General features: G+C 43.2%; 1 protein-coding gene across 3 annotated transcripts in view; it reads left to right on the top strand.

Annotated features, from left to right (window-relative positions):
• Window positions 1-23,714, top strand: part of PTPRA (protein tyrosine phosphatase receptor type A) — an 874,792-nt gene extending 851,078 nt beyond the window's left edge. For all 3 annotated transcript variants that reach the window (XM_069632225.1, XM_069632227.1, XM_069632226.1), the window contains 2 exons: window positions 13,536-13,671; window positions 17,009-23,714. In XM_069632225.1, the coding sequence (XP_069488326.1) occupies window positions 13,536-13,671; window positions 17,009-17,083 (211 nt within the window). In that variant the 3' untranslated portion in view covers window positions 17,084-23,714. The remainder of the gene's footprint in view (window positions 1-13,535; window positions 13,672-17,008) is intronic.
• Window positions 23,715-25,173: the final 1,459 nt, after the last annotated feature.

Consider the following 25,173-nt stretch of genomic DNA (forward strand, 5'->3'; position numbering starts at 1 on the left):
TAAACCTTAAGAGAAATCCAAGAAGGTGCTGTGTGTCACTATCCAAAAAGCAGATGCCTATGGAGTTTCGCAGACTCCAAAAACTGTGAAACCATAAAATCCAAATCAGGGAAAAACACATGAGAGAGTGAGAAAAAGGTCCCACTCACTCAGGAGTTAAAATTAAAATGTCCTTAATCCAGCAAAAGAGCTGGGGGTCTGTAAGGATGAAGGAAATTAGCACAGAAATGAAAATTCTCCCCAACACACATTCCACCCACACTAAGGGACAGGAGGATCTAATCCTCACCAGGAGGGATCTCCTGTTGCAAGTCGGTTAAACTGTTTGCTGCGTCCACCAGCAATCTTTGGTAACCCTTGATGTGGTACTTTTTAATATTGTTTTCATTTGCAGTCAAAAAGCAGTTGCCTATGGAGATTGTCAGACTCCAAAAACCGTGAAAACATAAAATCCAAATCATGGAAAAACACATGTGTGAGAAAAAGGTCCCACTCACTCAGGAGTTAACATTAAAAGGCTTAAATCCAGTAATAGAGATGGGGTCTCTAAGGTTGAAGGTAATTGGCACATAAATGAAAATTCTTCTTAACACAAAGCCTGTTTAATCATGCAGTTAAAATGAGCAGCACTTGCTTCATTAATAGAATAATTCCATTGCCGTAAGTGAGTTGACCACAGGATGCTACAATCGTACTTTATTGAAATGAGGTTTGCTTTGTTGACAATTTTACGTTGTTGTGAAAATACAACTTGAGCAAAATACCTCTATAGCTATCGCCACCCAAATACTGGTCACAACCCTCTCCTCTTTACTTACCACTATATTGCTCCTTCAGCTTCCTTTTTAAAGGATCCTTGAACCTGATAACAAGAGAATCCTACCCTGGGTACATCTTCATTCTTTTCCACTAAGGGACCTTGCCTCTGCTCGCCTGAGCCCACTTGTGTCTTTTACACTACTTGACTCTGGGTTCTGTGTGATGGGGCGCTATCTATCAAGTCTGTGCCTGAGGCTGTTACACCTTTGCTTATTGTGTCCCCCTTCTTAATACTTTTAGTTTTTGTGTAATGCTTGGAGTTTTGTTACTTTCCCACAAAAGAAAGTCGTCACTTGATTGGTTGCATACTCATTGGACTCGGAATCTTCACAATCTCCAACTCCCCTTTTTAACATTACATGAAACCTCATATATGGCCACAGAATCCAACTTCACTCCCAAGCTGACCACATGCACGTTTACCTGCATGTCACCATCAAAATCGAATGAATGCTCTCACTCTCGGAGCGAATCACACCAATCCTCCTCACCGTCTTTGCACAAGAAAAAGAGCAGATGCTAATCCGACTCATCAGACAATAAGGGTACGCCATACCCTATGATCGGGGCGCCTAGGAAGGCGTGGGCGTGTTTTAAAATCGAAATGCTCAAGGTTTTTGAGAAGACCCTGGCTGGTTTGGCTTCTGCCTTCCGCCTCGACACCTGGCCGATATGGCTTTAACTGCACCTGGCCTGTCCAGCACAAAGGAAGCCAAGAATGGTCAAACGGCCTCGAGCGAGACCCCCAGGGACAACTACCCCTTGCCAAAATTGTCAGTACTTTGACGCAATGCAGTCAATATTCGACGAGGAGGGTAACCTGATTCCATTCGGGTTAGTTTGGATGGGTGGTGCCAGGCGGGGTTGCTCCACCTTGCGGAGGGCCTCCATGATGCTAGTGGACTGGACATGTCTCTGGATTTGGAGTTTTCACAACTCAACCCGTATGCACACCCAAAGTCCCAATACAGCAAGCCGGTTAAAGTCTTCACAATCTTGGGGCTTGGCATGCCGTAACGATCCTGCTTGCAAAGGCTTACGCAAGCAAGCCATAGTGCATGTCGGACTCATGGAAGAGGCCATCATTAGTGTGGGCCTCTTAGAGGAGGACTTCACACTAGTCCAAACAGTGGCCGCATGTGGATTGTTTACAGTGATTGGGAATGGTACTTGGTCTCCAGAGGATATCCCAGTTACCAAATATACTCCACTCTATTTAGAACGTGTGTATATCCATGGACACAACTCCTGGCTGGCCTCACTGCTGTCACTCAACAGTGTGTGCAGTCAGGCCAATATATTGATGGACCTAATTGTAGCATCAGTGTGTTTGATGGAAAGAGTAAGTGCCCCTTGGCGACAGAGTTCAGCTGGCGACCCAGCGCCATGTAGCGCAGAAAGACTCCATCCCGTGCCATGTCTTTTGGGTAATGATCTTCCCAATCCTTAGATAGTCGCAGCGGTTACCCGATCAAGGGTGAAAGAGATCACCAAATTGAACACTGTCAAAGCCTTAGGGGCTGGAGTGCTTCCAGAGAGCTTGTTGGAAGGACCAGCATGGCTGGTAGCCCCTAGTCCAGTTCCACAGACTGCTGAGTCGCCTACTCCTGCGAGATTGGGACCAGTAGCCACTGAGGACCCTTCTTTGGTAGCAGGGGGACTGAGTGACTTCAGAGTTGCCTAGTGCAGTGCAGGAACCTGAGGTGGAGGACCAGGTGAGCGCAGATCTGAAGGGCCTGCCCAAGCTGGATGAGTTTGCATCAGCTGGGGGCCCAGATCAGACTGACGACTTCACAGACCAGAAAGAGTTCCCACTCTGGCGGGTCTATGGAAGCAGGCAGAGGAGCAAGCTAAGGGCAAGGCTCCTGGACTGTTCGAAATGTACTGGGAGGATGGACTACTGTACAGTGAGCAAAAGGACTCTGAGGGTGAGGGCACAGAAGTTGGTGATTCCCCAGTGCCACAGAAAGATCCTTCTGGATTTGGCTCACCAAATTCCTTTTGCAGGTCACTTGGGAGTGACTAAGACATCAGACCGGTTGTCTGCACACTTTTACTGGCTGCAGTACAGCGTCAAAGTTAAGGAATGTGTCCGGTACTGCCTGACTTGTTAAGCTTCTGGCAAATCAGGTTGTGCCACAAAGGCCCCTTTAATTCCACTACCCGTGGTTGGGCGGCCTTTCGAGAGAATAGGCATGGGTATTGTGGGTCCTTTGGATCCTCAAACCAGCTCACGAAACAGATGCATCTTGGTTTGAGGTAATGCACCCCACAAGGTACCCTCAGGTTGTCCCACTAAGGAGCATCAAAGCCCCCGTGGTTGCGAAAGCTCTGCTTGGAGTATTCTCCCATGTTGGATTCCCCAAGAAAGTGATTTCTGACAGGGGATCAAATTCATACCTGCATATATGAAGGCTATGTGGGAAGAGTGTGAAGTCACCAACCGGTTTTCTCCATCCTTCCATCCACAAACAAATGGGCTTTTTGAGAGGTTCAACAAGACCTTGGAAAGCATGATAAATAGCTTGTAGGAGCACCCGGGGAGAAAATGGGATATTCTCCTGTGACGAGAGAAGCGCAAGTGTCCAGCCATTTTCCCAGCACAGAGGCACAGCAGGCTTAGAAATGAGCAAGGCCTTAAATGAGATGCAAAATTTTCAAAAAGTCATTTATTTTAGGAGCTTTGAAGCTGCCACAGACAGCGGTTGTAGCACGCACCATGGTCTGGCAAGGAAGGGAGTAGTGGGTGTGCAGAACGCAGTGACAATATAACAGTTCCCAGGAGACAAGGAAGTAGCTTTTAAAGTTAATTGAATTAATAGGAACACAGACAGCCTTTGATTTCTAGGTGCATGAGAATAGCATGCCAAAAAGACTCCATAGCGAATAGGTGAAGGGAGTCCCAAGAGGCCACAAGAAATATAACCTGTACATTAGGATTTGTTAAATACATAAATATAAAGAAAATCTTTTTTCGACACGGTCCCTTAACACCTGATCAAGACATGAAGAACATTAGTTATTCATTACGAGCCAAGTACAGGTAAGACACCGGCCGAACTCCCAAGCGTGCGCACACAGCACGAGATGATGATAAATGCCAAAATACAAAGGTATCAGATAAGGCACATGGCCTGGGATTGATGGGAGTACATTTAAATGGAATGATTGCAGACCATGCACTTCTCATCTTCCACCATGTATCTCCATTATATCTTGACGTCTCGTCAAAGTGTCTAAGGTTGGTTAGTAAAGGGCCAACCAATAAAAATCCCTCTTTCCATAATGACCATAGTGAGCAGCGCCAACCAGTAAACTATCAGTGTACTGATGTAATGAAAGCAATATCTGTAAGGGGCTGGGTTCAGGTGGTGCCATCAGATATGTTTAAACCTATCATAGAACTGACCACCATGTATTCTTTAAGTAGCTTGGAATATTCAGCAATCCAAGAGGTTCATAGGTTTTGTAATCGATATTATAGTGAGACCTCCTTCATGATGTATTTTTGATGTAGAAGCCGCTCACACTTATTGTAAGACGAGAGCTACTTGTATGCTGTCCCGGCCATTCATTCTGTGTTTTGAATGAACCTGGGTTTTACAATGCACTGAGTACACTGTAAGTCACAAAATAAGATCACAAGAGGCACATAGATATTAAATGAAAAACAGTTTAATATGCATGGCAGGGGAAGTCCACTGCTCACTAACAAGCCAAGGCCCCTAGCACTCGGCTGTCTCGCTAACGCTAGTATTCGCACAGCACTCAGCACTAGGCATGAGACCGCTAGCAAAGGAGCAATCCGCGCACACTACCAATGAGAGCTCCAGCACCGAAAAGAAATCCACTGTTATACATGATGTGTATAGGCACATTATAAATGCCATATCATAAGTGTTTCAAGGCACTTCGAGGCAAGGGAGGGGGAACAGAGGGAAGACAAACAACGATTCTACTAGGCCAGGTGTCATTCAGATTGCGCAATTGCATGGGAAGGGGGAAAGTGCAGTACAAGGGATAAGGATACTAACAATAGTGAAGTACGGCCAGCTGGTGGTAAGTGCAGACATAAGGTGTCAAGTGCTGGTAGTGGAACTGTAGAGATACAGTAAACAGTCCCCAAGTGCAGGGGTTGCCAGGAAGGCAGTGTAGGTGTGCTAATGGCAGGGCAGGGGATCTGGGTCCGAAATCAGAGGATGGCCAGGAAACCAGTGCAATTTCAGATTCAGCCAGGAAGTCAGCAGGGGAGAGAAAACCTATTGTGTTTTGACAAATACATTGTGGACATAGAATGAATTTCAGTGAACATGACAAAAAAGTGTGATAGTGTGTGGTATCAACACTGAGATGGTAATGAAATCGTCTGAACACAATATGCCGTCGAATGAAAGCAAAACTTATGTCCTTACCAAAATCTAGTCCACCTGACTAGGTTGCGCTCACTTGTATCGTATACTTTGTGAAACAAATTCTGAATATCCTTGGGTGCTTTCTCCCCATTTTTTCTTATAAAAAACATGCATTAAATACATAGAATCAAAAAAAATTTCCGTGATTGATCTCCGATTTTCAACATGATAGGTTTGCTACCATGAAAGAAAAATGAAATGAATGTGTGACCTTTCACCCTGATTACTTTGATTACCTATACGTACGCCCAACTGGGCTTTTTGGGCCTAGCCAGGTGCCCTCATATATTTTACCCACTCACCTTAGTCCATATAAGAACATTAGACTGGTCTTACTGAGCAATGTACATTATTAAAGCCTAGAAGTTATTTTCTTTTAGAAGATTTAACATTCCAAGATGGACAGTGTGGGAACAAATGGCACCAACAGGTTTCATTACTCCTTTGAATAATATCAAAAAAGCATTTTAGGAACATACGAATGGCCACAAATCTTTGTTGGACAACTAGTTCTGTGATAAATTGGTTGTACGTTTAAACAGTTGTATATGATTTTGTTGAAAAGATTTTGTCGAATTAGATTTAATCTAATTATTTTGTTTATGGTCAATTGTCCAGCAAATATAACAGGGGGGAGACACACCTCACCCCTCCCATAAACCCACTAAATTATGTATGTATGTACCTAAACCGACCCCCGCAAATATTTGTGACTTTTGTTAAAAAAAAAATTGATGAAATCGAATTCAACCAAATCTGCCATGGAAAAAAAGCCCATCCCTGTTTAAACCACTAACATAAGGTACGCTCTGCATTGCTGCTAATTTCATTTTTCACAAAACTCCCCCCAACGTTTAAATGTTTGTAACCATGAACTATATATAATATTTCCTATCCCCAAAACCAGATCCTCACGGATTTCCAGAAGATGAGGTACCTTGCCAGGACCCAATTTACATAGTGTTGTGGGAGGCCTACAAGACCGTGCTGCGGGGAGAAATAATCTCCTGGACTGCGAATAGGAGAAGGGAGAGGCTCCAGAAGATAGTAGAGGCAGAGGTAACACACCGAGAGAATGAACACACCCTTGACCCTACACCACAAACCCATACGTCCCTTAAACGTGCCAGTGAATACCTCCAAAATCTTATGTTAGATAATGCCAAGCAGGCCCACTGGGAATCCAGAGCTAGGATATATGAGCTGGGGGATAAGGCGGGGAAGATGCTGGCTTGGTTGGAGAGGAGAGATGAGGGACAGCACTGTGTTCGGGAGATCATTACCCCACAGGGCGAGATCTGCCGGTCAGATGCCGAGATAGCAGAAGCCTTTGCCCAATTCTATGCTGCACTATACCAGGCCCCAGCTCTACCGCAGGACCCGCCCCTCCTTGATGACGTGGCGATCTCCACCCTGTCGGTGCAACAACGGGATATGCTGGACTCCGACCTTTCGGAGGCTGAAATAGTAGAAGCCCTTGGACAACTGAAGCCGAGGATCTGGAAGAAACTAGGGGATAATAACACAGCACCTCCCCTGCACCAGATGCTGTTGGCCGCTTTAGAGCGGAGCTCCCTCCCAGATGACCTGTGCAAAGCCACTATAGTGGTTATCCCCAAACTTGATAAACTCCAGGAGCAATGTGCCTCTTATAGGCCGATCTCGCTAATTGACGGCGAAGCCAAGGTCCTGGCCAAACTCTTGGCTAACCGGCTCCATTTGGTAGCGGATACATTGATACACCCGGACCAGTGTGGCTTTATGCCTCATAAATCAACCCGAATGAACCTACGCTGACTCCACTTGGCGCTAGAACGGGCCCCCATCCTCGGTACCTGGCGAGAATGACCCGATAGTGTTGTGTGAGGCCTATAAAACCGTACTGCGGTCTTATATTGGCCCTGTTAGCAATTGACTTTGAAAAGGCATTTGATTCAATCCGCTGGGATAGCCTCTGGGAAATCATGACACGTATGGGGTCGGGGAAGGCTTTCTAGGTTGGGTAAAACTGCTGTACACAAATATCCGGGCAGAAGTCAAGGTGAACAGGTGGACCTCCCGATCCTTTCCCTTAGGCAGAGGCACACGACAGGGCTGTCCCCTCCCCGCCCTCCTCTTCGCCCTCGAACCACTGGCACTGTGGCTTCGCCAGAGCGGGGCATGGACAGGATTTAGATGGCCCGAGTGACATGAGCACCACATTTCTCTCTATGCTGATGACCTCCTACTATACCTGGCTGATCCAGTTTGGAGCTGCTCCATAGCAACCCAAATGCTTGTCACCTACGTAGAATTCAGCGGATTGAAAATTAACTGGAAGAAATCCGTACTCTTCCCGGTGAAGGGGGGGGGGGAGCAGGCCGATTTACTGAGCTGCCAATACCGGTTTCAAAGGCAGGGCTTCAAGTACTTGGGGATCTGGGTCACATCTGACCTTACTAAGTATGTCATGTACAACCTCCAACCGTTTATGGATAGGTTTGTTAACAACGTCCACCACTGGAAACTTCTCCCTCTGACCGTCATGGGGAAAGCCGCACTTTTTAAAATGTCACTCCCAAGATTCCTTTATGTCTTGCAGAACGCCCCGCTCACGATCCCCACCTCTGTATTCAACCGCAAAGAAACCCTCCTCAGGGAACTCATCGGGGGGGGGGGGGGGCACTCACGTGTGGCATTAAGCACTTTGCAGAGTTCGGTTTGGGAGGGTGGGATTGGCGTACCTAGCCTCCAAACCTGCTACTGGGCCTCACAACTCGCGGTGGTCAATGACCTACTTCACGGAGACCGGGCGCTGCCTCACATTAGGGCTGAAGTGGAATCCATGCAGGGCACGGATCCACTACAGGCGCTATACCAATCCCTGCGGAGGCCCCCCCCGCTCACAATTAAGGCTCATATCACCACCATCTGGAGACAGGCACACGTGTTTGTTGGGTGGGGAAATAAAATAACTGCAGCGCAACCTCTATGGCAGAATAGCAACCTGAAGGAAATCGAAAAACTTGAACCATGGCCGCATTGGGTGAGAGCGGGAATTCTGAAGGTTGAAGATATTCTTAAAGATGGGAAACTAACCTCATTTGAAGACATGCAGTGTAGATTCCAACTACCCATAACGGAGCGATATCATTTTATGCAACTGACCCATGCCCTCCGAACCCATACACCCTCAGAAGACACGGTCCCCGACTACACACCGATAGGACGCAAAATGATGCCTGCATATATCCCCAGCAAATGCACATCCACTCTTTACAACGCCATCACTTCTTTCGCTACCCCTGAGCTATCGAGACTAAAGGCCAAATGGGAAAGAGATGTGGGGGAGATAGACCCAGAGGACTGGATCCAGGTCCTAATGCACCCGCGGGAGGTGTCCATTTCCTCCAGACTGATTGGTGCAACTCAAAATCCTGCACAGAGTGTACTACCCTCGAACCATCTTATATGGCTGGAAGAGGGCAACAAGTCTGAACTGTCTCCGCTGGGGAGAGGAGGAAGACACCTTCTGTCATATACTGTGGTCATGCCCCCGGATCCGCGCCTACTGGAATGCATGTTGTAGGGAACTGTCCAGGGCTCTCACTTGTCCTATTGAACTGGACCCGAGGGTCCTGATTCTGGGTGTGCCGGATGTGCCCGACTCTAACAAATGGGAAAAACTGCTATTGAACACTGCAACGTCCCTGATGAAGCACAATATTGCGCAAAAATGGGGAGTGCCTGACCCCCCCCCCCGGCACTGGAACAATGGATACTCGACATGGACTCATGTGCCATGATGGAACACTGGGTCTATGGCGCAAGAGGATGTCAGACCAAAGCATCTAAAATATGGGGGAAATGGGAAGAGACCGGGCCTTGACATCCAGGGACAGTGGTGATTTCTGCATGAACGGATGGAGGGTGGGACGGAGGGAGGGCGACTCATGGTGATTGGAGATACTAATAACACTATTGAGACTTTTGATTGTAGGTGCTGTCCTGGAGTGCTTTTGTTTAGATTTTTCTTTGTCCTTTTTTCTGTTTTTCGATGTTATTGGCCCCTTGTTCGGTGGCTGTCTTGTTTATGTCACAAAATACAATAAAAAATGTTTTATAAGAAAATATATATATAATGGAGACATATAGTGGGAGACGAGAAGTCAATGGTCTGCAATAATTCCAATTAAAAGTACCCCCATCTTTTCCAGGCTATGTGCCCTATCTGCTCCCTTTGTATTTTGGTCTTGTGTATCTATTTATTTATTACATTTGTTATACGCCCAAACCCTGAGGTATCGCAGCGTAGTTAGACAGTTTAGTTATTACAATCTTACAACTTAATATGAATACATGCATGCAAGCGATAGTAGAATAGCTTAGTGATCTAGAAGAGAAAGGGGGGTTAGCAGGAAGAAACAGTACAAGTGAAGAAAGACTACCGGGTCAGATCATGGTGGCATGCATGAATTAGAAGGGGATTTGGTGTTGATTAGAATTGGGTAAAGAGCCAAGTTTTTTAGTGCTTTTTTTGGATTGCTGGTGGGAGTCTTCATTTTTTAAGTTTGATGGGAGGGCGTTCCAGTGTCAAGGAACCAAGACTTTGAAGCTGCTACCCCACGCTCCAGTGCTTTTGTAGCATAGTATTTCAAGGAGGGAGTATCATCTTGTCTCTGTGTGTGCTAGGGTGTTCGGCGGGTGTCTTATCTGTACTTTGCTCGTAATGAATAACTAGTGTTTTCATGTCTTGATCACTTTTTAGGAGACTATGTTGAAAAATGATTTTATTTATTGGGTTTTAGCCGTTATATTTCTTGTGGCCTCTTGGGACACCCTTCACCTATTTTCTATGGAGGCTTTTTGGCATGCTATTCTCGTGCACCTGGAAATCAATGACTGTCTGCGTTCTTATTAATACAATTAACTTGAAAGGCTACTGCCTTGTTTCCTGGGAACTTATCTTGTCTCTTCATTCTGCATGCCCACGAATCCCTTCTGTGCCTGACCTTGGGGCTTAGTACAACTGCTGTCTAGATTCACAGCTCCTAAAAATAAATGTTTTTGTAAATTCAGCATCTCATCTAAGGCCTTGATAGTTTCTAAGCTTGCTGCAGTCTCTGCTGGAAAAATGGCTGCACCTTGAGCTTCTCTCGCCTCCAGGTTGGGGACCTATATTCGCAAATGTTTGTTATATTAGTCTTGTGCGTCTGCCATACGTTGAGGTCCCTGCCTGTGTATTCCGCATCTAATCTGCCCAGTGCTCCAGATAAGATTTTGAGGAGGTGGTATTTTACTATCTAGTTTTTAACTTTGAGAGTAAATGTGATTTTAAGAGTAAAAATGACTTTTCTCCTTCGCAAGAGAGTAAAATGTATGCGACATCCAACCGACGTGTGAAAAAACTGTATGGAAATCATTACTATGCGGCAGCTTTCTGCATTGTGACAGAATACACCTTTTATTATTTCTGGCCATTTGATCTCTCCTGTATATATTTAAATGTTGAAATAACTAAAACCTAGCCAATTATATAGTAAAGCATACATGAATTTGTATTGTGTGTTTTGAGATTCGATAGCAGAATTGTCTTTTGATGTTTAATGAAAGTCCTAATTTCCTGGAGCTAGTACTACCTAATGGTATGCCAATGTTATGATACAACAGTGCAGAGAGGCAAGGACTCCATGCTAAATTCTTTATCTAATCTAGTGGTCAAATGGTTATTTATATAGCTCTTTTTGGCAAAGCGCTGTACATAGAACATATTTATCACAATTACCACCAAGTCAGAGTCGGTACTCCTTTATCGACCTCGAAAGGATGAAAGGCTGAGTTGGACTTGCCGGGATTCGAACCCACAGATCACGCAGAGATTGCAGCAATGAGTGCTCAACCGGCTGAGCTATCACATTGGCTAACATCCTTAAGAGGTTGGTTAACTGAGTATCGACTGTGGTATAATGATCACAGTACCTAGATGAATGACGAACCATTTATGAAGCGCTACATAAAGTTAAATACCTATCTGGATTATCACAGGGACAGGTTTTGCTGAGTTTATATTTAAATTACCAATGTAACTTTCATTTGTTTGTTTTTGAACAGCGCTTGCACTTTCTTGAGTCAGATTTTGGATGTTTTATTTGTAGTCTTGAAGATTTGAGAGGCTAGAACACCTCTGATCAGTGGAATGACAATTACTCACCCTTGATCAGACTCTGTTGCCACTGACCATTTATAGGGATGTACCCCATTGACTGCAAGGTTGAATGGATGTAAACTAGACTGTGCATAGTCATCATTTTACACACTGTTTTTATAATTAGACTGTATATTAAATTGGAAGTGTAAAAATGATCTGCCTCGGCATGATTATGCACACAGTACCGGAAGTCTGAAAAATACAATTGAGCAATACCGGTTTGCTTTCACTGGAAAAAAAGCGTAACTTGTTCCAAAAAAAAAGTTAAAAAAAATAAATTCTCAGTTGCAACTTAGTTTTCAATCTTATTAATTATACAATCCTAAAATTCTAGGAAAACATGCACAGTGCTTCTGAAGCTGAACGGATTCATTCCTTTTAGCAGTGTGCAGTTTATTTTTTTGAAAGGCTTCAGAGAAATAGATTCTGTTTCAGAGGTGGCTTGCAATCACATCCATGTAGATAAAAATCACAAGAAGCCTTCTGGTTTCTGTCATTTAACCTGACCTTTGCACTGCCCTCTGCTCTAAACCTGTGTGTAAATGTACCCAGGAAAATAATAAAGCTTGCGTATTTACAAGATTTTCATGCGTAAAAAGGCCTGATACTCGCCTTATCTGGAGCCTTGCCTATACTTTCATCTGCCCTATCAGTGTAGTGAAACCATCTCTCTCTATTTGGAAACCTCCTCCCTCCTGTTTTATATGCAGCGCACTGATCCCTTCTTTTGAGTCGCGCAGTCTAAACTAATTCTTTATGGCAGAAGCGTATACATTGATTGTTTAAGGTATTGTTTCTTGGAATCTGTCTTAGTTTGTCTAGACTTTAACCCCCTAGACTCATGGGGCGATGGGTCTTTCTCCGTTGGTATCGTTTCTCACCTGGACGGTACTGGCAAGGAGCAGAGGCAGGAAGCGGTACTTGCATACTCATCTGAGTAGGGGCAGTAGGTGTTACCTGCATATGCATCTGCACCATTACAATGGTGACATTCCTGTGGGACACACGCAATGACGATGTAGGTCATCAATTACTAAGCTGATCCCCTTTCACCCAACTTGGGGAAAGGGCCTGTGCCTCCTGTTCTCATTCTTCTTTTAATAAAAATAAAACACAACACCCGTTTCAAGATGCCACACTACTTAATTACCATAGTATTTACTCTTCAACATTGTGTTCGTTATTGTGCTCTAAAGCATTCACACACTGCATAACCGATTTGATATTAGCAACCGGGAGTTGACATTGTACAAATCCAGGCCTAGATGGGGAATGTGGACCTTACCTCCTGGTGTATTGGCCAGCTCGATGAGCCGGGTGCCGCCATTTTTCTTTCTGTGCACCTCACACCCGTTGCTCTTAGCCCTTCCACAGCACTCTCTTGACCAGACCTCGAAATCTGATCCCCTTGCCCCCTCTTACTTGCTTCTTTGTGACCTCACCCGCTGCAATACCTGGTCCTCTGCAACAGCCCATACTTGCTGTCAAACTCCCTTCCTGAAGGCCGCAATGGAAAGAGAAGTATCCAGGCTAATTCCCTTCTCCTGCTTTTCTCGGTAGCTATTTTAAAATGTATTTATTTTAATTTGAGAAATCTCCACTGCGCTGTTTCACAACTTCAAAAATAAAGCGATTGCCATCACGAAAAGTATGCTAGATATCGAAGAGCTACAAACCCATCTCCGAGGGGGGGCATTACCGCTTGGCAATGGCATTGGGTTCCTCGTTAAAATAACCTGGGCCCCGGGCCATTAACTAGTAGTAAAGCTCCCAACTCAAGGGTTATTGCTTAATCCTGGCATAAAAATAACTTTCAGAATATCATGTTGGTGAATTTGCCTCACCACCATTCGCTTTATGGGAGCTCGAGAATCACTGTTAAGTGCAGTCTGGCAGAATACAGAGGAGTGCAAAGGTTTCTGTTTTAACACAACAAGCTGTAGCCTATTGCTGCTGGTGAGACGCTTTTGAGCCCTTGAATTGTGGAGTGCTTCTGCTCAATTATCAAAATAAATCTAGTTTTTTGGGGGGGGGGGTTATCTTCACTGTGCTAACATTAGGCACTTCTAAAAATCAATATTGCTCATTTTTTATTTTTTTAATTTTTTTATTCCCAGCGCTGGAGCAGGACGAACGGGCACCTTCTGTGCGCTGAGCACTGTTCTCGAACGAGTTAAAGCCGAGGGAATCCTAGACGTGTTTCAGACAGTGAAGAGTTTAAGGTTGCAGCGGCCACACATGGTTCAAACACTGGTATGTACAGCTGCTTTTATCGCATGTTCAGGTCGCCTTCTTCAGTTATTGCTTCATTAGAAAAGGCTCACTGTACGCCACGTGTTGTGGGTCGTGTTAACTGTAAATTGATCCGTTTTGTAAAGTAATGTCTTTTCAAATTACTTGATTAAGGGGATTTGTATTACTTTGTTTAGGGTAATGCATTGCTCTGAAGAGAAACCTTGTACAAATTAGCCAGCTGTATGTGGAGCAATCCTGTTCCATGTGCATTATAATAGTGAGGCGATACATGTTTGTCATTAGGAGCAGTTGAGTTGAATACCTGAGAAGAGGGACTATGTAATGACAGACCAATATTTACAATATGTAAAATTGATGGCACTAATATGGACAATATAGTTAAGGAAAGCAGCAATATTTACAGTACTAAAAAGTTAGGGGTACTCATGTTGGATTAACAGACGGCGGAGAGTCAGGTGTGGATGGGTGAGGCAGGTATGTAGTAGTTGTGATTTACATAGTGTCCCATTTGTATGGCCTCCAATCGCTATAGGGTAGAAGCGCCTTCGGGGAGTGGAGCCAAGATATTGGAAACATTCTCAGAAAAGCTTTAAAGAGTGTGTGTGCATTTGGCCACGATTTAGCATCAGGTGGGCTGGTTAGGCTACAGTAAGCAACCAAAGAGGTCGGGGATGTGGGTGGGTGGGTGGTGAGGGAGGTGGCGACCGAATACTAGTGTATGTTGTCGATGTATTCTAATGGCAGTTGTTCAAGCAAGTCTGGTGTTAGGGTGAAGCTGTTGCATGCCCAGCTAGACCAAATTTGTTGTTGTCGTAGCTGCATTCTAAAGTGTGTGGATGGATAGCCGCGCCTGTGGCAGATGTTAACCAAAGTGGTGCGTATATACATACCTTACGCTCATATGGAGCTTACCTTTGATTGTCGCTGAGACCCCTCAAGGAGAGGAGATGTTTGGGCAAGTGTCTTTGAATGGTGCAACCATAGTGATGTTCTCAAACTTGGGACGCAATGGTATGGTGTCCAAAGAGTGGAGGATCAAACCATTTTGGCAACACAGGTAGGACATGGGACAAAGGTTAATGAAGAGGCAAAGTAGGTGCAGATGCGGGAGTAGCAGGAGGTCAGCGAAGTCAGAATGTGTGCATGTGTGGGGGGAGCCAATGAATTGATTTGAGCACTAGCATAAATCATGTTCTAGCTACAAGCAGAATGACAAATCCTCCAGCTCTGAGCAAGGTATGCGGATGTGTATAACTTTTCAGAGTACGGAAGCTCCGTACAGTGCAATGCATAGCCAGGGTCAACCTCTGAAGCCTCACATTTAATGAACACTCTTCTCCATCCTCTGGGAGCAGGAGGCTCAAAGCAAGGGGAATGTGTCACCCAACACAACGAACCACCATCCTGTTCAGTAGCAATTTCGCTCCAGTGGAGCAAGACCAGTCAGAATGACACAAGGATCTTACTTTGCTCTACTCATAGCAGTTTTCTTCCATTAATATCATTCTGCTTAGTCTCCTATGCAGTAAACAGGCTTACATTGAAAAACATAGGCACTAAAAACTAATCACCATTTGATATTTGCAAAAATAGACCCAAGCAACTTCTCACTGATGAGGCCCAACAAGGTCGAAACATGTTTGTGGATACTTGTGGTCTTGTGCAGAAGGGATGTGACCTAGCAGTTCAGGCTGGACTGCCCCTTTTGGGCTGGGACCAACCCTGATTTACATATGGTCTTTCCCCTTCTATAATGGCTTGGCAGGTGAAGAACGATGGTTTAGAGGGTTGCCAAGAGCAATGCCAGTGGTTAGGATTCATTCTAAACCTTCCAGCCATCACCTCTTTGTTTTTGCTTTATTGCACTGGCTACAGGGGCTGTATATATGTTTTTTTTAATCATGAGTGCTGTGCGATATTATTACTTGCTTATAGGCCATTTAATAGTGTTAGCTTGGCCATCAAAAAATATTGTGTTTTTAAAACTACTTGTTTAAGTGTATTCTTTGATTACTTACCTTGTGGACTCATTATGAACCCCCTTACCAGGCTCACCACTCTCCATGCTACCTTGATTGGTTTGACAACAGCTCCCAGAGTTGCTCCTGTTAACGAACAAGGTTGGCCTCCTACACATAAATCCACCAGGCAAGAGTGTAGAAATCCAGTCTAACAGTGCCCATTGAGGTATTCAAGAAATATTCTTAATTAGTACATTTGTCATCACAACCCACACTCCACCCTAACATTATCCCTCACTTCTATCACCAATGCACAACATACAACTTGAGACAAGTTACGGGATAGACTCATAATTTGCTTATGGTGTCAGATTTGGCCGTCTTGGTGAAGAGTCCTAACAATCTCGCCTCCCAAACATTCAATTAGCATCTGTACTTGGAATTTACTCCCCACAAAAATAGGTATTTTAGCAGCTGAAAAGTTTCCCCGGCTTATCAGAGATTTTTTCTTTGTTCCCTTTCGCGCAGTATTTCAAGTTATCCTTCATGCTGCTCAATGTCCAATTTGAACAGTCCACATCAGTCCTTTAGAATAATTGCCCTCACTATGCAGTTTTTCTAGCAATGGAAAATGCTCATGTCCCTCTAGAATATAGCAGTATTTCAAGTTATCCTTCATGCTGCTCAATGTCCAATTTGAACAGTCCACATCAGTCCTTTAGAATAATTGCCCTCACTATGCAGTTTTTCTAGCAATGGAAAATGCTCATGTCCCTCTAGAATATAGCAGTATTTCAAGTTATCCTTCATACTGCTCAATGTCCAATTTGAACAGTCCACATCAGTCCTTTAGAATAATTTCCCTCACTATGCAGTTTTTCTAGCAATGGAAAATGCTCATGTCCCTCTAGAATATAGCAGTATTTCAAGTTATCCTTCATGCTGCTCAATTTTGCTCAATTTCCAATTTGAACAGTCCACATCAGTCCTTTAGAATAATTGCCCTCACTATGCAGTTTTTCTAGCAATGGAAAATGCTCATGTCCCTCTAGAATATAGCAGTATTTCAAGTTATCCTTCATGCTGCTCAATGTCCAATTTGAACAGTCCACATCAGTCCTTTAGAATAATTGCCCTCACTATGCAGTTTTTCTAGCAATCAGTCCTTTAGATTAAGTGCCCTCACTATGCAGTTTTTCTAGCAATGGAAAATGCTCATGTCCCTCTAGAATATCCCCAGCATGCTGCATTTCAGACTATGAATGGTGCTTCAGTTTTTCCTTGGATTTAATACACATTCTTCAATACCCTGTGCCGCCACTCACCACATCAATGATATTCAACAGTCTAACGTGTCTCTCTTGATTCTACAGGAACAGTACGAGTTCTGCTACAAGGTGGTGCAAGAATACATCGACGCCTTCTCAGACTATGCCAACTTCAAGTGAACAAACACACGACTGCAGAGTTGCCTTCATTAATATTTTGTAATATTCTGTGTAATATTCCCAGATTTCTGTATATATACCTTAACTGTTTTAGAGGTTGGTACCACAGGCTTCTTATCAGCTTGAGATTTTATATGTAGCAAAGTGTTAGCCCAGCTAGATATTTTAGTTTTTCCACTGAAATAGCTTGATGTTTGGATTAATATTGTTGGAAAGCATCCTTCTCTCCTTTGCTAGAGAATTCATGCAGGCCATGATATCTACAAAATGTTCCTTCATTGGAGGAAAGCCTTTTGAAAAATGAACAAAAAAAAAAGATTCCAGATGACCAAATGAGCACAGCATTTTACAAACTCTGGAGGAACTGGTTTCACATTTCCTGCTGTTCTGTTTGTTACCGACACTTTTATCCTGTAAATATATATAAAAATGCTAATTTTTGTACAAGATACCTTCATCCATTAAGACATTTATCAAGAAGACTCCAGCTTAATTCACAGTCTTTGGCCTCCTGCGCCAACAGCAAAACCGGAATAAAAAGACAAGGCTGCGCGCCCCTTCTGGAAAGGAGGAATCCTGGTTGTGTGTTCAGCGACGGGAAAGAGGTGCTTTGGGATATCCTGCTTGTGAACATGGCACGGCGGAGCGAACAATTCACATGCTTGTAAATTCATCCCACTGAAACCTTTGCCTTTTTTTCATTTTCCCACCTCCCCCCCTAGAGAAGATATCCAGTCTGGTCATTGACTATGCCATGTGAGAAACTGTGTACTTGAGGATAGTTCTAGAATGGGAGTTATCTTCCTGGTGTTTGGCTTTCCGGGTGTGCACGGTGTCTCTTTCCGAGTTCACTCAGAACTCACTCCCCTCAACTTGTTCTGCCTTTTCCTGTCATGCCTGGCTAGTAGTTCAATTCAGGCCTCCATCGTATCATATTGGACACTTGCCCTCTCTTCCACCAATGCGTTGTCCACAGAGGTGAAAATGTCTGAAAGTATGTGGTTGAGAGGAGTGCAAGGGGCCCAATGTACGGTTGATTGCCAGGCGTCTTTAGCCACATGTGCACTGTTGGTCTGACATCACGCATGCATTCACCTGCATCAACCACACTACCCCAGCTAGATACTTGCATGTGTGGCTAGATTTGCCAGATGGGACTAGTGGATTGCTGGAGCTATTGTTCTTGCATTCTTCATTTTCTAAGATGGAGAGTCCATTATAGTCAGTGGAGCTGCACATATGGCCCATTATACTGGAGATGTTTTTCTTGCAGGACGTGGTTGTAGTCCACTTTGATTGCATAATGTCCGTTAATGCTCATGCATTATAGTTTTCCCCCCAGAACCTAAACCTTAAAGCACATCTCCGGCCAGAGAAACCTTCTTGATCGATGTTCATATTTAAATGGTACAAGCATCGGGTTGACACGACTCAATATGTATCTGATAAATGCATCTTACGAGAAGCTTCACTTGGTTGGAGTTCTCTCGCTGTGTCAGTCAGCTCTGCTAAAGTCTTTAAGAAACTTTGATCTGCCTTTTGTGCTGTATTGCATTGAAAAAAGTGTCTAGTCCCACGGTTCAGGGATTCAAGCAGGGCATGCAGACTTTCAGACCAATATTGCCTGTTCTGCATCAGAAAACTTTCGATGTATTTGTCTCGAAGAGCCCATCTAGCTAAATGAATAAAGTAGGCTCTCTCCACGCAACCCCAACAGCCCTCCAACGACGATTTTCTTTGTTAGATAATATTTAGTTTGGTGTTGAGATCTGTTGGGACATCACTCACTAATAGTGCATTTTAAAGAGGTTTGCAATGTTCTCTATATTGATGCTGGTAGAACATTGTGATGTTTTATTTAGTCAGACAGTCATCGGGTCCCGCTGCTGAAGATGGTAGTCTGGTGCGCGGACACAGAGCAGTGTGTATCGTAAGGGGAAATCATTATTTTTACAAAGAACATGCCTGTTATATTGACTGCTTCTAGCACCTTGAGTATGACCCGAGGGGTCTCTAGGCTTTCAGGTGGCAACCCCAAAGCAAAGATTTGGGAATTGAATCAGACAGTTGGAGAGCAGTTCACGGGGTGACTGTGAGAGGAATCGAGGCCTAACTGGGATTGCAAACTCAATGGGTGGCAGTGTTGGAAATACCAGGGCTTAGCAAACAGAACCTGGAGCTATAGTGGACTCTCAACTCATTGCCACTCGAAAGGTCACCTAGACTCTGAGAGGGTACGGGGGGGTCCATGGACTGAAGTGATTCCCATCTTATAGCTGTTCTGCTATCTTACCTAGCATGGTGTTCCCCTTCCCCTTCACTCAAAAGCATCATTGCAATTGTTCATTGGTTGGTAGATTTACATTCAATGTCTCAGCTGAGATTCCATGCTCTGAATGAGCATGATCAAGTGCTCTTAACTCATTGGCTTGTTCTACTAATTTTAGTGCCACGGTGCAAAAAGGTGCTGATTTCCCCCCAAAATGTTACCTGGCATTGGCGTGTGGGAGGTGGGATCCTCTGCCCTTAAGATTGCCCAATGGGCTTCTATGAGTAGTCTTGTCATTAAGATGCAGAATAATGTGAAATTAACTGATCAGTATTTCTTTTTATATTAATGGCACCAAGAAAATTGAACATGTTTTGGTTTTTGCTATGAATTTTCCTCATGAAATACTAAATGTAGTTTTGCAACTGTCAATTCTTCCTTGCTGATGCATGTGAGTGATTAGGACATATGGTACCAGATAAAGCTCCTGCCTTGTAATTTTAATTTTTTAATTTAAACCTTTTTATTGAAAGGAAAATAACATACAACCATACAAATAAAATACCATCATAACCACCAATGCCAAATCAGGGGGATGGGGGAGCCGCGGGGGTATAAAACAGATCCGAACGCTTGCACATTGGGATACAGCAAGAAGGGACATGGGCTAAGGGAGGGCCCACACCCTACTGGGCCGCATTGCCTAAATTGCTTTTTCTTAAATTTGAACCCAGATATGGGTAGACATGTGGGTATATACTTCAACAAAACATCACTGTGGTATAGCCGAAACTCTCTTTACCTGGACTTGGAAGACAATCCCATCAAAGGATAATGCAACACAAAATGATGGGAGGTAAGCGGTTAATGGCATGGATAAGTACAACTACAGCATGTCTCCCCTACCGCCATTGTTGGTCTCTTTAGCTAATTGTGCATTGCGTCTGTCCACCACCATCCCTTAACTTTCAAACCCTACTAAGATGTAGCTTACTCTGGCCACTTCTCTGTAGCTGCCCTACAAGAGGAAAAGGCCACCAGAACTCTTGAAATCTAGTCTTCACCAGCAATAATTTTGCATGTAGAGTTCAGACATGGCCTTTCCCAGAGTAATTCACCAGGCTCTCCATTACAAACGCATTGATAGCAGCCTCAATATCTTAAACTTTAAGAGCGCATGCTTATTTAGCCACACATCCTGTTGAAACGCCTTCAGAAAGTTTGCTACAAGCAAGCATACATTGGCCCTAGCTCGGAGTATGGCCAAATTGGTATGATGAGGCAGATATGGGGATTTACCGCCACTTGACTGCTCCTCCATATTCAAACTCTGGAGTTGGCTGGAGGTGTTCAAGAAACATTGAGTAATTAACCCTGTCAGATTCACAGCTGTTGGCAAGTGATCCAATACCCAGTGGAGTCCAATGGAACTCGATAATGATGAAAAACAAAGTCAGACTATGAATGATGTACCTCCATATCAGAGCGTGTTTATGGGATACGATTTTGCTGGAATTTCCAGAAGTAATTCCTCTAATCTTGTATTGAGACCCTGTGTCTTTTGAGTTCAACACCCTGGATAGCTTTACATTCATGAATTTTGGGACCCCATTTCTGCTTTATGATCAAGGTATCCGTCTTTGCCCGGTCTGTTGGTATAGTGAACATAAGGACTTATTGCCAGCGTCTATCAGAAGTCAACTAAAGTATATATTTTGTTTTCAAAACTTTTTTTTTTTAGTATAAAGTTGTTCCATTATGGTAGCTTGTACTTTTTATGTATGTTTTTATGGAAACCTGCTTTTCGCGTCTTGTATTTATTATTTTTGTGCATTGAATGCTTTTATATGGAGGATCATGATTTGTAAATAAGTGGCTATGTATCTCTCTTTATTCTTTGTGTACATGAAATGTACATTCAGAGTATTGGCGTAGGTGTGCATAGAGCACCATACCATGGCTGAGCATGCAGAAAAGTGCATCTTCCCTATTCTTGCAATCAGAATTAATACTGCAGTCAGCCGTGCAGAAAGGTCCCCGCTCAGTGTGTAACATTGAACATCAAGTTCAATGGTCGCTCCAAGTTCAATCTCAGCAGGCATCTGAGACTCTTTCCTTAGATATCTCCTAAGGATCATTTTATTTGGGTGTTTAAAATTTGCAAAGGTTCACACGGTTAGCTTCGGATTTAGTTTGCTCAATTCTATATCAAACGCAGAATGCCCCTCTGCAGCAACTGAATCGGCCAGCCTTTGGCCGAATTCCACTGTGCATATTTCAGCTTGAAACACCCAACCAATGTTTTATCGTCTTAAAAATGGCCACTTGGAGTACATCAAATAGCTTCTGTTTGCAAAGGTCACTTCGTTTGGCCACATCAAGCAATCCTGCAGTCCGAAAAAGAAATAAGAAAAGTAGTTTGCTAACATTCTTGATTCCTAAGGACTTTGATCTTTTACCAAAAAGTTCTGAATCTCCAGCCTTTTCAAAATAGACACTATTAATTTAGTGTTTTTGGTCATTGCATAATATTTACTGCATAATCTATTGTAAGTTAAATGATGGCTCCCTTTTAGCCTGGCACATCCAGTGTAGATGTTCTTGTTGAGTGCACCTCCTAACTGGTGAAGCAGAGAGGACACTGTTTGGCATCAAGGAAGAACAAGATATTTGCTTTTAAAGTTGAGCGGTGGAAAAAAGGCCCAACGTATATTCTCAGTAGTATTCGACATTAGAGCAGAGTGTGCGCCACACCTTTTAAGAGCTTTGTCTCTCCGTAGAGTAGCGGTGGCATAGCAAAAGAATTTGCAAGTAGTACGTTTTGCCAGTTTTTCACCTGGCATCGATGCAGGTCTGTGTGTTTCGTTTGTGCCAGAGGGAAGAAATGCCACCATTTTGCATACCCAGTTAACCCTTTCAGATGCATAAGGTCTTGAACGGGTCTAACCAATATCTTGGAGGGTGTCCTTACTGATTGCGTAAGAAAACAAAACAGGCCACGGTCTGATCTTAACTGTGATCCTTTAACTGTGGTACTTCATATTTTGCAACTTGCAACTCATCCTACTACAAAAGGAGATCCATTAGCCTCTTGTAATCCAATTGAGTCAACTCCAACCTAAACTAAAGCGGTGTTCACACCTTGACTCTTTACACAGAATAGTAACAGCATTCGATAAATCACGGACCTGACTCAAAACGGATCCTGTTTGGAAAGTAGGATTCACATTACATAACACACAGCTCAATTAGTCACTATATTCTTTAATCATTTCTTTTTAGATATGGATATGCATCCGCCCACTTTGATCACCTTTGGAGCACATGCTTGATTTATTTCTTGCGTGCATTCTTGGGCGTTCTTCGATTTTTGTATCTATTAGGGCCATCTGTATATTCACAGGAAATATTAATAATGTACATTTGCAGATAATGGTCTCAAGAGATGGGGTGAGGGGGTGGGCTTTGTAACTTCAAGGTCCTTTGGTGAGTACCCGCATTTTTGTACACAAATATCCAACTCTTCTATTTGGTCTCCTATCACTTCCTCCTTCCTTGCTGTTCACTCAAAGAATGCTTTATTACCGGACACTTGGACCCCTCTATTCCAAACAAACAAATCAAACGGCATGCTTCATGTACAGCACGTTTTGTTTACCTTGAGAAATGCAGTCACTTGTAATATGTATATTATTCATGACTCCCAAGGAGTTGTGCTCCTTTTGTTTTGTTTTTTGTTTTTTTGAGGTAATGAGTAATTTCTTTTGTAACAGAGATTAGCATCATTGGCAGCTGAACAAAAACACCCCTTTATGTATCCCACTGAAGTCCGTGCGCTTTTCATTAAACATTGTGTGCACACTATATAGCTCTTTGAGAAGGGCCTCAATACTTTGCAAATTATGTACATACTGTCTCCCGCAATATAGATAAGGCAGTTGTATAATTATGTTATATACATCTTCTCTGTTTCATGAATACGAAACTGTATATACTGTGAAAATGTGCAGGACTTTTTGTAATGCAAATTGCTTAAACTTTCTATACATCTATGACCTTTAGACCTATTGGTATTATTTTAAGATGTTTCCATCATATTGGACTCATAATGTTAGCCCTGTCTACTTCTGCTAAAAACTGAATTGGTAGCTCCAGCCGGTCACTGCTCCTTGCAGACTGTATCACCAGACAGATACAGCAGTTAACTTTCCTGTGGTTTAACTGTCCAGCCAATCTTCATTAATCCTAACATCAGTACTCGCTATGAACCTTGTAAATACATTTTGATGAAACTCTGAATTTGATGACTGTGGCCGAGATGTAAGTAATACTCTTGAATAAATGTGCAAAAAAGAAAACCTATTTCTGTTGTTACTTGTTCTTATTTTGGTGTCAGAAAATTGATTGCATCCCTATCGAATTGCTATGAGGAAGCACAATTGGTCGGTTCAGCACATATTTCTTTGATTTTCGATGTTTCATAAAGGTTGTATTAATAGTAATTCTTCCTTCAGATTACTCCTATTTTTAAGTTTCTCATGTTTAGAAGTTACAATAAATGTAGTAGAGAGACTTAAATATGTAAACAGCCACCACTGGACTCAATGGCCAGCTCTTTCGAAACTTTAAGGGCGAATGTACTTGGTGTATATGTATGGAGAATGTGCATATCCCATATATTAGATTTTCCTGAATGCTTCTACTACTTTGGGTACTGTCTGTCTATCTGGCAATTTTCATGTTCCCAACACTGCTAGACTTCTGGGTTAATGTTTTGTAAATGTCTGCTTTCTATGGGATTCCCAATGTAGTTTGGTGCTTGAGAGGGCATCCTGGCATGACAGCCTGTGGTTCATGCCAGTCATGCACCTGAAGGGGATACTGGAGCCAGAAACCTAGGTGATTACTGTCCTGCATAAAAGGGCACAAAGTTAAATCATTCTTTGTCTGCCAATTTCAGGTTGTCACTCTGCGTGTTGGGAACCAAAGCTTACCCCAGTTGCAGAATCACTAGGGTGAATGATAAGCATTCAATGCTGTAGCTGAAGAGATCCATTTCCAGAGTGCAACCATATTCAGATTGGAGATAGTGGCCCCATTAAACCAGAGCACCAGGTTCCAGGCATAGCTCAGAGGGGGGGATCAGATTCTTGTACTAGAAAAGATACAAAACAATGCACCTTTCCAACCAAGATATCCTCGCTTCTTCTGCTTTTAGGCTTCTATGCAGTACATGCTTCTTGTTTTTCCACATAGTCTCCAACATTTATTTTATTAGACAACAGCGAACCCAACACCATACTGTGAATGACTTTTCACTGCGTTTCCACATAGCTCCAACCTGGGAACCTCTGAATGTTAGGACAGTTTTTCTGAAGTTTGTAGAAATAGCTGGTGGGCTGTGAGTTACAGGGGTTTATTAGCTTAGCATGCACATGTAGATTTAGTGTGGGCTTTAAACAGAAACACAGAAATGCAAACCTATGCAAGGCATAGGTTGCCAATGCAATCGGTACGCCAAATGGGAAGTTAGTTCAGAAAATCAAAGCATGCTTTAAAACTGTTTCATTTCATGATCATTTTGCATTTGACTGAATTTGCACCAAACGTAAGACTGGTCACAGCTCATTCCATTTCGTAATGTGCTTTTTGCGCCTTGTAAAACATTTACACTGAGAAGTTCTGTCCCTAGCAGAATTGTTACCATGCGCCTTTGGTAAATTCTTCTATTACGATAAAACATAGCAACTTAAAATCTTTGGGTGTTCTGGTTATTTTTGTGGCAGTTGGTCATTTTATTTGATCTGCATGCACAGACCAC

The sequence above is a fragment of the Ambystoma mexicanum genome, chromosome 6q (assembly GCF_040938575.1).
Source record: "Ambystoma mexicanum isolate Mex_15411 chromosome 6q, UKY_AmexF1_1, whole genome shotgun sequence".
Lineage (NCBI taxonomy): Eukaryota > Metazoa > Chordata > Amphibia > Caudata > Ambystomatidae > Ambystoma > Ambystoma mexicanum.